At 32.4% G+C, this 11,837-nt stretch overlaps 2 protein-coding genes and 1 non-coding gene across 3 annotated transcripts; 1 reads left to right on the plus strand and 2 right to left on the minus strand.

The window, feature by feature from the left end:
• The first annotated feature begins 1,660 nt into the window (after positions 1–1,660).
• Positions 1,661–3,049, plus strand: LOC111215178. Its single transcript, XM_022718527.2, has 2 exons — positions 1,661–2,062; positions 2,584–3,049. Exons 1-2 carry the CDS (start codon positions 1,820–1,822, stop codon positions 2,818–2,820), a joined length of 480 nt encoding a protein of 159 aa, XP_022574248.2. The 5' UTR covers positions 1,661–1,819; the 3' UTR covers positions 2,821–3,049.
• A 271-nt stretch (positions 3,050–3,320) lies between these two features.
• On the minus strand, positions 3,321–3,392 carry TRNAC-GCA. Its single transcript has one exon. It is a non-coding gene; the product is annotated as a tRNA-Cys (tRNA).
• Positions 3,393–8,233: 4,841 nt separating this feature from the next.
• Positions 8,234–11,569, minus strand: LOC106395235 (NAC domain-containing protein 71). The gene is made up of 4 exons (XM_013835747.3): positions 9,536–11,569; positions 9,137–9,423; positions 8,816–9,037; positions 8,234–8,732 (listed from the first exon to the last, which is right to left on the minus strand). The coding sequence occupies exons 1-4, from the start codon at positions 9,696–9,698 to the stop codon at positions 8,526–8,528; spliced, it is 879 nt and encodes a 292-aa protein (XP_013691201.1). The 5' UTR covers positions 9,699–11,569; the 3' UTR covers positions 8,234–8,525.
• Positions 11,570–11,837: the final 268 nt, after the last annotated feature.

The following is an 11,837-nucleotide window of genomic DNA, read 5'->3' on the forward strand; positions in this document are numbered from 1 at the left end:
TCTCATTTTAGACTCAAAACTCTTAACCAAGCGACGAGTGAGAAGAAAATTACAAATAACATTATATAATTTCTTTTGAAATAGAAACAAATGCACATGAATTAATAAGAGAATCTAATAAATCATGTAAACTATATAGATTTTGGTTTGACTGTATTTTGGAAATCCAAATAAACATGGGTTTGTACTTTGATGTGTCAGATTTTTCTTAAGTATAAGCATATACTTCATCAGATCTTAAAAACAATCACTGGTGTGAAAATGACATCAGTTTATTTTGACAATCTTGCCCTTCGCTTGCCTCATCATTTTAAGAAAAATGATTGTGTATAGATTACTAATTCTTAATGCTATGCTTACATCGATTATTTTTTAATGCTATGCAACATAAAAATATAGATAGACCCACCGGAGTGTAATACTAATGTAATGTTGACACCCAATTGATATTTTCTGCTGAGCAACACAAAGATCCAACTTTATTTTCTGTAGAAGAACAAAAGTGTTACTTTCAACATCTGATTTCATATGAACCAGCTTTGGTTATATCCACTCTTTTCCTACCCATACCTATCACGAGATTATTTGAATTCACCGGCTAAGCTTTTGTATCGATTTCACAAAATGAAACCGGTTTCTAAATTAAAAAGGACAAAAAGTGACATGTAATTGGTTTTGGGATACTCAATGAGAAAGCACAAAACTTTTGTTGGTCTAGCTAGCGGCTAAAGTGATCGACTTTACCAGACCAACAAGCACCAAAAAAAAGCAGTTGTTTAAAGTTTAAGCCATGCGCGTTACCTTAAGAAACCGGACACGTAAACCAGATTATACTGTGAACATTGGTAGCTGAAAATAGAAAAGATGTTGATACAGCTAACGAATTACACTAGAGTCAGCAACCTTTCTCAGCCGAAACTTTGGTAGATTGCGTAGTAGTTGGTAGGTATTCATATAGTTGGTCATAAGATTAGACCCGTGCTTGGTAGCAGAACAAGATGAATGACGTTTCATATGGCATATCTCAAAATTACTCATCAGTTCAAACTCACTATCTTCTGGTACAAACTCAACTTTAAATTATACGATCTTCCATTCTAAAACTAACTGGTAATAACTGAATTGATGCATTTTCTTTATCTCTTACTTAAAATTTTCATGTGAGATTTTGTCCCTAATATTTTTTTTTTAATTGAATCTTATCAGATTTACATTGGGGATATGTGTGACATCGCCAAGCTTGTTTTACCGGTGTACATAATTGCAAACAAGAAAGTAATAACAATTACCATGCATCTACATCACAATTTTCACCAACGGCGTAGATGCAATTACCATGCAACAACCATATCTCACTCCAAGCTATACTAGCTACTCTAACTAACTACTAGACTCAATTTTTAGAATACTTCCCAAGGGCTAATATTGAGTTTCCTTAAACTAATAAATCAGACTTGAATCAATCACCTCATATATTAATCGAACAACATAAAACTATTTGGAATCACAAGTGAAACAATTCAAGTGTTAATAAAGACGACGATGAAAGGAGCGACGGAAAAGTTGGCGGTGGAATTTCTTAATGGGCCTGGAATTTTCATTTATGCAGGCCTAATACCGATCCATAAGTAAATCTTCAGTACTAAAAACGTTTTACCGCGCAGTCAAAGTAGAAAAAAGGCGAGGCAGAAGAAGAAGAAGAAGATCCAGACAGAACCCTTTTTAGATACTGTTCTGAAGATTTGTCTGATTCCGACCTAATCAAAGAAGCTGTAAAGAAGTAGAAACTGTTTCCGGTTGCAATCCTGGGAGGTTGTCAATGGGGTTTTTAAAGAAGCTCGCGGGCGTGTTTGGATTTGGGCAGGAAGCTGTGAAAAACGAGGAAGACGATACAGTCATCGATTCCGGCGACGGAGATAAGCGGCGGGAGAATAATCAGCCGAGGTTTCGCGAAACGGGACTACCCAGGAAAGGATTTGGAGTTCCGGTTCAAGTCGCCGTCGAAAGGTCTCAACTTGGTCCTGTTCTTCAGCCTTGCTCCGCCGGAGACGGTGGTATCCAGGTTTTTTTTATTTTCATTTATCCGATTCTCGAGCTTACTGGTTGATTGTTTTATTTACTTATGCGTTATCTAGTTAGCAAGATTAGCTTAGTACAAAACTCCTTAAAAAAAACACATTTAGCTTTCTGATCGATTAGGTTTTAATACACAAAAATGTGAAGGTACAAGAAAAGATTCCTTATTTAACCGTTGATAATCATTAGATCATGTTCTACATAATAGCCCTTAGCTTCATTTTCTTAGTCTGGTTTACAAAAATTAATTTCCACTCTTCTTTGCGCTTGCTTTAGCTTAGAACCCAGTTCTCCAGTTGAATTATAGTTCCTTATGGCATATATAGTTCATTAAGAATCCTAAGTTAGATACAGACTTGCATTGAAGACTATGTTGAAATTACTTGCTAAGCCAAACTGTAATCTTTTCTATGACACGGTTAAGAGATTGTATTATCTTCTTCTTATTCTTGTATATTTGTTTTTTTCTTACACTATGTTATAGTTTTCTCCTCTGTTTAAAATCAGGGACTAAGGTGGTATACAAAACGGCTAAGGGTTGATGAAGATGGAGATGTTGCGGATGAGTTTTTGGAAGAAGGAGATAAACCGACAAACGCAGAAGACGATCATAGCTCTAAGACAATGCCAAGACTTGAGGCGAAACGCAAAACAAAACCTGCTAAAGTAAGAAGACTGGTTGTGTCTTCTGATGGTAAACTCAAGCAATGCATTGAACATCAAGGAAGATTATTTATAGTATGAATATGATTTGAAAGAACACAGAGAGAACTTAGGGCAAGCTTTTGTTTCATCAGCATTTCAAATTCTGAGCAAAAACAAGACTGGTTTTATAATTAGAGACATGAATGATTTTGGGGTTTGTTTTACAATTAGTTTTGGATCTATTAGACTTTGTAATTTGTATTACTACGAGTTCTTTGTGGTTTATACATAATATCATCAATAATATCTCTTAGGGTTTAAACTTTTATATTTCATTCAGAATTGTCTTGGTTGCTGTTCATAAGACTAGTCATGCGGCATCTACAGATCTTTTGCCCTAAACAACAGAGAGCTGGCAAAAAAGTTTGACTCAAACCTTAGCTCTTCGTCAATTGTCTTCGCTTGAGTTAAGGTTTCAAATTGGAGATTTTAGTTGGGGACTCAAAGTCATGCAAGCTTGGGTACTAAACTTGCTCATTTCAAATAATTTGGGTCCATAGTATTAATGTGGGAAACTGGGATTACAAAAATCAACAAAAAGGGCCCAACCGGGTTCGAACCGGTGACCTATTGATCTGCAGTCAATTGCTCTACCACTGAGCTATGGACCCATGTTGACTACTTTGTACATGTTTAATGTAATAAAAGAATTATGAATGTGGCCAGCCACATTGGATTTCATCCGAACCTCATGCATACTAGTAGGGGTGGGCGTTCGGGTTCGGTTCGGATCTAATCGGGTTTCGGGTTTCGGGTTTTCGGGTTTAAAGATTTCAGCCCCATTCGGGTATTTCTAAATTTCGGTTCGGGTTCGGTTCGGGTTCGGTTCGGATCTTTGCGGGTTCGGGTTCGGATAACCCATTTCAATTATTTTTAAAATTTTAATATTCATTATATGCTTAAAATTTTTCAAAATCTATAAAACAAAATAATATATTACATATAAATTTGTATAATATATGTCAAAATACCTAAAATTAACATATAAATGGGTTCGATTTGAATATTTGGATTGAAAATCAATAGATATTTCAAGCATTTTGGTGTTTTGAATATATTTTAGCTATTTTAGACATTTAATTTTGACTATTTATGTATATTTTCAAGTATTTTAGACAACTTAAAAATATACTATATATTTTGGATGTTTTTAATATATATTAAATCTAAAAATAAGTAATATATTTAGGTATATAAATTTATTTCGGTTACATTCGGGTACCCGAGATACTTCGGTTCGGGTCGGGTTCGGTTTCGGTTCTTTAGATACCAAAATTTTAAACCCGTTCGGATATTTAATCAATTTCGGTTCGGGTTTGGTACTACTTTTTCGGATCGGGTTCGGTTCGGTTCTTCGGATCCGGATTTTTTGCCCAGCCCTACATACTAGGCTTCCGATTCGTACTTGCTCTGCTGAGAAGAGATAGAAGATAATGAATTTCTCACTGGATAAACTTTTATAAAACATTAAAAGCATCGTTATTTTTTTTGGTCATCGACTTAAACAGACTCATCTTAAACAGACTCAGTAAAAACCAAACTGGTAACTCTGTATCAATGTGAACAACGAAAAACGATTGTTTTCCGGCACTGTGTGCTAGACTATCCGCCTGTAAATTCTCCGTCCGAGGTACATGAATGATCTCTGAACTGAGGAAACTTATCTTCAAAGTCTTTATGTCTTCCAGATAACTTTCAAACACCGGATATTCTTCTGGTTCTGAAACCATCTTCACCAATTGAGAACAATCTGTAGCAAACGTGACGTGAAACTGACGTAAGTTCCTCATACACTGCATTGCCCATATCAGCGCTTCCATCTCCGAATGTAGAGGTGAGAGACTTGCCCGAATGTTTCTTGCCCCCATCAATCCATCAAAACCCTCGAGAGTGCTATACCAACCTTGCCCTGAATAAGACTCCTTATCTTTCCACGAACCGTCGATAAAACACCAGCGTCATGTGATTATTGGAAGGTGCCTAACCTCCACTTGTTGTGATGCCTACTGCATGTTCAGCGCTTGTGCCTCATCCCAACGTGTTGATTCTGTTTCCGCTAGATTGAGCGTGTCTCTAGGATCAATATCCAAATTACTAAAAACTTTGTTATTCCTTCATTTCCAAATGTACCATAATATCCACACAAAGTGATGATCTTCCATTTTCTGGAGGACTCTCCAAAAAAAGATGATCCATATTTTTAAAGAGAGCACTAGTGGGAAAAATAGCTGGGTTTGATGGTATCTTCGACAACGCCCAAATTTGACGCGCTGAGAGCATTAAAAAACACATGATTTATTGATTCCTCGCCAGCTCCGCATCTAGCACAACATATGTCTCCTTGTATTCCTCTTGCTTTCAAATTGTTCTTTATAGCTACGCACCTTGATACCATTTGCCATAAGAAATGTTTATCTTCGGGAGACATCGTACCTTCTAGCAAAACGTTTTTAGGATATCCACAGTGGGGCCAAAACTTTCTTGTGGTTTTACTTTATCCGGGTAGACCCGTTCTAATTGGTATCCTGATTTAACCGTGTATTTCCCATTATTTTCCATTATTCATCTTAAAAGCATCATTATTATTCAGAGATACAATTGAGTTTAAAGTTAGAGAAGTCGACGGGAGTTGAATCTATGTCAGTGTTGATTTTAAGAGTTTGAGGGATATGTTAAATACTTAAATATGTAAAGAGTTTAAGAAAATTTATTCATCTTAAAAGTTTTATAAAATCAAGTGGATTTATGTAGTATTTTGAAAAAAAATTTTATAAGTTTAATCGTTTAAAATATCAAGTATCAGTCTCTTACGCATTATTTTGGAAGTGATTTTGATAATTTTAATTATATGTCGTTACATATTAATTTTCAAATAAAAATAAATAACATATCTTAGTAAAAATATGGCATAATTACCTCTTATTATTTTTTATCAAAAAGTTTTAATCTTATTGTGACATGTACAAGTTTAATAACAAAGATTTTGATTTGAAAATTTTCTCAGAATAAAATAATAATATAATTGGTTATATACTATAAACGTCAAGTGTGGGCATTATCTAAAATACCATCGAATCCCAATATTTTTCCTACTAGTTCTTTTTTTGGTAACATGGATCATCTTTTTTGGAGAGTCAATCCAAAGATGGATGACCACCAATTTGCATGGATATTATGGTATATATGGAAAGACATGAATAATAAAGTGTTTAGTAATCTGGATATTGATCCAAGCGAAATACTTAAATTAGCAGAATTGAAATCAACACTTTAGGCTGAGACACATGTACCCACTGATCAGAAGAGGGAGCATCAGGTACAGACCAGGCCCACATTAGCAACTTCAGGACGATGGTGTTTTATAGATGGTTCATGGAAAGACAAGGAACTATTTTTGGGACAAGGATGATATAGCACCTTACTGGGCTTTGATGGTTTATTAAGAGCAAGGAATGTAAGGGCATGTCTTTCATCTCTTCATTCGGAGGTGGAGGCTTTGATTTGGGCAATGGAATGTATGAAGAATTTAAGACAGTTTCAGGTTATGTTTGCAACGGATTGTTCTCAATTGGTGAAGATGGTTTCGGAACCAGAAGAATGGCCAACATTCGAAGAAGTTTCCTCAACTCAGACATCAATCTTTTATGAAGAAGTTTCCTCAACTCAGACATCGTTCATGTACCTCGGACGGAGAACCTACGGGCGGGTAGCTTAGCACGCAGTGCTACGAAACAACGTCTTTCGTCGTTCACATGGATGCGGAGTTACCGATTTGGTTTACAGAGTCAGTATGAGTATGTGAATGTCTTGTTGTCAAAAAAAAAAAACTATAAACGTAGATTCTTAAGATAGATAATGACAAAATTTGGCTATGATAAACGCAGATCAATTACATATTATTATTAGAATAATAGAATTGAAAATAATTTGATATATACTTAATTTTTAAATATTTAAAAGTTATAATTAGATCTATTAATTAGCATAATATATGATTAACCGAGTTTTAAAGTTATTGAATTTATTTGAATGTAAATGTTATACAATACACTGGTTGTATAACTGATAATTATTTTATTAACAAATATAATAAATCATTTAAATCGACCAATATATTTTATTCAATATATATATATATACTCAAAATTATAATGTTTTAATTTTTTTTGTATGATGCATAAGACCAACTAATAACATTAATTTGTGAAAAATCATAGAATCATCAAAGACCATATTTTTAATATTACTTGATTTTGTTTGTAATTAATTAATTATCAAACCGATAACATGATATTTTAGTAAGAATGTTCGAATCTATAAACCAATAACAATAAAATTTGAAATTTTTGATAATCATTACTAATTCAACTCCCACTAACATCCTCTAATGTTTTAATAATACAAAATGTTTAACATTTTTATAATAAAATGTGTACTAAGTTTTTTTCATCCACTTGTAACTAGTTAGAAAGTGAAAAGCCCTTTTGTCAAAAAAAAAAAAAAAAAAAAAAACTAGTTAGAAAGTGTACTAATAGTTTCTCAAAAGAATTTGAACCTTGATGTGAGAGACAATTATGCCAATGTTTCTTACCTTTTATTATTTTTTGTTTGAAAAAAACACTGAAAAATCATATGGCCTAAGAGACTATGTCATACATTTCTTGTTTATTGTCAACTGATTGAAAATAAATTATATAATTAAATATTAATATATTTATTTATAAGAAAATGATGGAGTCTCTTACCTTCAAATCTTTAATGATGCCCTATGAACCAATGAATCTTTCAAAACCAGGGAATCATTAATCATAGTAGGAAAATTTGATGTGACGTAAAATAAAATTAATCTCTAAAAAGTGATCGAGTCATGAATCAAAATGCAAAAATTGTAAAATAATACTCTTGTAAGTTTTAAAGAATAAAATGTAAAAAAAAGCTCGTGAGAAGAAAAGTATAATTAAAGCTCTTCAACAAGTGAAAAATGCAAACCTTTAGGCTTTCGTACATCTTTAAACAAATTGCTACTCACATTTGCCCCTTTCTACACATACAGTTTTGAATCTTCTTATATTCTTCTTTTACTTTTTCCAAATTCCCTTTATGGATTTTCAAAAATCATGTATCAAAATTTTTTTACAGTATTGTTTTCATAAATCATTTCTAACTCATCTCTATATTTGCTATATAATATTATTTATGTACAAAACTGTTCTAGTCCACTTCTAATTTTTTTTTCTTTAAAATAGAGTTTGTAATTTTTTTCTATTTATAAAGGTATAGAAATATCATATTATCTATTTTTGCTCTATATTTAAAGATTACTATTCTAGAGGAAAAAATTGTATATACATTGAAAACTATCAAATGCATTTTACCACTTCCAAAGTTGGTTTAAAGTTTATAAAAATGGTTCAATTAATTAATGATTGGAATATGTCATTCTCTATGCATATATTTCGGAACATAAAAATAAGACTACAATATCATCTTTTAAAGTTTTACAAATTAGGATGTTTAAATATAGTCATCCCACAGAGCATACAATATATTCATTAGTAATATAAAAACAAAAAACAAAATCAAAAGCAACCAATATAATTATATTGTAAAGGAACACGATTTAGAAGTCAACTCTATGTTGTCTTGTCTAGTTGCTGCTTTGTTTTTTATGAAACTCTTCTTCCAGGACTCCAACGTTAAAAGGCGTTTTAGTTCAGAAGAGAGACCAACACATTACCTTCTATCTAGAAAAGGTTTGAGTAACCGAATGAACCCGTTTGGTCGTATTCATAATCTGGCCAATAACCAGTTTGCATTGATTGGTCAATGTCCTGATCAACGTTCAAATAAGAAGAACTCTCGCGAAGTCCCACGTGATGGTTGGCTGCATTGACTGGAAAATGAAATTTGGGAAAGTACTCAGAAGCAACCTCCTGAATTTGAGGATAATCCTATATTTAAATAACACAAAACCATATCATCAGACCACTATTTTAATATACAAAGCTGTTTTGGTGTAGATATTAGCAGGTACCTTGGAGGAATCAAGGATGAAATCAGGAGATATCCACATGCTAGAAGATTTGTTTGTAGTAGAAGAAGAAGGGTTGAATGATTGAAACTGCAGCGTTCCATCTCGACAGGGAGAAGTCGCAAGGCTAGAGCAACCGGAGCCAACTGCTTGTTCTTCTTTATTTTTCAAGGTTTTAGTCTTAAGTTGGTTCTTCTTAACTACACGACATAATGCGAAAGCTCCCTGAAATTTAAACATATTTGGTTCTTAGGGTTTCTTTTCCATTAATCAAAGAGAAGTATACGTAATATAATTGGATATAACAAATAATAATTTTCCTACCTTGAATTTTGGTGATTTTTGAGAAAGATCGTCATGATTTAGACGATATTCATGCATGAACCAGTTAGTTCTCTCGCCCAATGGGGCACGACCTTCGTAGAAAACTAGTGTTTTCCGGTATCCGGTTATAACACCCGACGATCTACAAGTGATTTTCCGGTCTTTACCGGTCGGTTTCCAGTATCCGGCTTTTGTAGCCCTATTGGTTCGGAAACCGTTTGGATACTTTTTGTCCCTAGGACAGAAAAAGAACCATTCCATATCTCTGTTTGGAAGGAAAGACTTATCTAAAAAACACAAAGACAAATTTCAAAAAAGGTTAGGAATCATAAATTCATAATAATTAAATATAATTTACGAATAATATCTTATTTAATCATGATTTTGTTTTTAAATTACCTGGTAACTCCCAAGGATCGAATTTGTATAAATCGATAACAGGAATGACTTCAAGCTCGATCTCAAGACCTTCTATCTTTCTACTTAAATAATAGCCTATGAGCTCCTGATCTGTTGGATGGAATCTAAATCCTGGAGGTAAAGATGAACTTCCCATTTGCATAATTCACACTTGTTGCTTGCAATACAAGATAGTTGTAGCGATCAAAAACTACTAAATATTTGGAATATCCAGAAATATAAACTTTTTGACACTGGATTGTTCTTAAGAAAAGGTTAGGTTGCAAACTCATGTTGATTGCATTCTTTTTGTAATAAGATCATTGTCGGAAAGAAACCTCATAATTACAAAAAGATCAAACCGAAATTAACGAAATTTCCCTTCTTAATATCTAACTAGAGAGAAACAATAAACACAAAAGTAAGGTTAAAATTGGAAAAAAATAGCGAAGAGTGTACACTGGAGTTTGAATATGAAGAAGAGGTAATTGCTAGGGGTCAAAGACGCTGAATAAAGAAAAGGGTGATCTGACTTTAAGTAGGAAACTAGCTATATAAGAAATTAAAAGGGATTAGCAAGTAATTAGCTTAGAAGAACGATTAAGGAAGGGGAAGTTGGTAGAGTGTTGAATGGTTGTGGAGCAATGAATATATATAGCACAATGTTTTGAACCATTGGGCAAATTAAGTAAAATACGGATTGTATATTGTAGTGTAAAATCAGAAGAAAACTAACAAGACACACACCGAAAGCACATAAAAGACACTGCTTGTCTTAAGAGTTCCCAAATTTTCAATAGAAGTTGGACCCACCTGGTCTAAAAAGCTATAACACTAGTTCTTACACCACAGTTCAGCTGTAAAGCCATTCCCTATTATACAACCTATCGTTAATGAAAGCTTATCCATGAAGTTTACAACTACACAATACAAGGTTTCAGTTTTACTAAACAATATATTTGTTCTTATGTCCATATTATATGGAAGCAGTAACAATTTTAAGTTAATGGAGAATGATTAATTTTGTCTCATTATTTTATAAAATTTTATCATCAACGATAACCCATATATTAGCATCTTTCTCTTTTAAAACGTGATTAATTTATTAATAATTCATTTAAACTAGTTTCAATTATTGATCCAAGTTAGATATCTGGTTATATGTTTTATTAATCAACAAATCTTTTTTCTTTTACTGCGTTGCGATTCCTTAACATAAATTTTGTTCATTCCAAATATTATATATGTATTATATATGCATATATGTATACATGTATATAGTAAGGTATGACTGGTGACTCTCTTGAGAAGAAACATTCAATTGGTTCCCATAAAAATACATCATTCATAAAGAATTAATTTTTCTTTCTATTTTTTATCATTTTTTTTTTGTAGAAAATAACAAAACAAAATTATTCTTCCTTATTTTTGAGGAGGAACGATCATCCCCACTCATTTTTTTATTTTATTTCTATTCATTCATTTTTTATTTGTTCTGAGTGTTTCTTAAATGGTTAACACTTACGCCTTTAAGTGATCATAGTTATCTATTTTTTATTTTCCTTCGGTACTTAATATGAAAATGGTCTGTCTATAAATTTACTAACGTTCGAGTTTTTCAACCTACTCAATAGAAAGTCAACTAGAATAATTTTAGCCTGAGTCCAAATATCACATAACTTTTAGGTCATAAAAATCGGTTCTGATTTATTGTAGCCAAAACTATTTCTTCTATGGCAGCATGAGTAAGACAAAATCGCTTTCAACTTTTAAGACAGGGACAACGAAACTTTGACGAAATCCATTTAGTTATTGCTTTTTCCAAATGTTATTCATTGCTTGTTTGATTTTTCAGCAAATAATACGAAGTTTTCAGAGATATCATGAATGATAATACAGTCAAACCATTATCACAAATTCATTAGGAGAATCGCATTAAGACGTTATAGCAAATTGATCTCAAATTCTACATATTCGAAATGGTTTCTCCTGAGACAAGGTTTGATACAACTTATTACTCCCTTTTCATATAAGTAGTTTTAAAGGAATTTTTATGTTCCAAATTATATGACGTTTTCGATTTTCTATGTAAAATTTATTAACATTTAATGTTATATGACCAATGATAATATATCTTCTATTTTATTATTGGTTGATTTGTGATTAGGTAAATAATTAATGATGTTTTTGTTTTGAAAATATAAAAATTTAATGATTTTTTAATTTATGTGCACAATTTTAAAACTATTTATATTAAAAAAACTGAGGGAGCATGAAATTTTTTTGGGATCTGTGTTTGACT

The sequence above is a fragment of the Brassica napus genome, chromosome C1 (assembly GCF_020379485.1).
Source record: "Brassica napus cultivar Da-Ae chromosome C1, Da-Ae, whole genome shotgun sequence".
Taxonomy (NCBI): Eukaryota; Viridiplantae; Streptophyta; class Magnoliopsida; order Brassicales; family Brassicaceae; genus Brassica; species Brassica napus.

What these genes read in the sequence shown, in the direction of transcription:
- LOC111215178 (XM_022718527.2), top strand. Translation starts at nt 1,820, where the DNA reads ATGGGGTTTTTAAAGAAGCTCGCGGGCGTGTTTGGATTTGGGCAGGAA. An exon ending in CCGGAGACGGTGGTATCCAG is followed by an intron (nt 2,063 to 2,583) that starts GTTTTTTTTATT and finishes GTTTAAAATCAG; the next exon opens with GGACTAAGGTGGTATACAAA.
- LOC106395235 (XM_013835747.3), bottom strand. Translation starts at nt 9,698, where the DNA reads ATGCAAATGGGAAGTTCATCTTTACCTCCAGGATTTAGATTCCATCCA. An exon ending in CGATCCTTGGGAGTTACCAG is followed by an intron (nt 9,424 to 9,535) that starts GTAATTTAAAAA and finishes TGTGTTTTTTAG; the next exon opens with ATAAGTCTTTCCTTCCAAAC. An exon ending in AAAAATCACCAAAATTCAAG is followed by an intron (nt 9,038 to 9,136) that starts GTAGGAAAATTA and finishes TTTAAATTTCAG; the next exon opens with GGAGCTTTCGCATTATGTCG.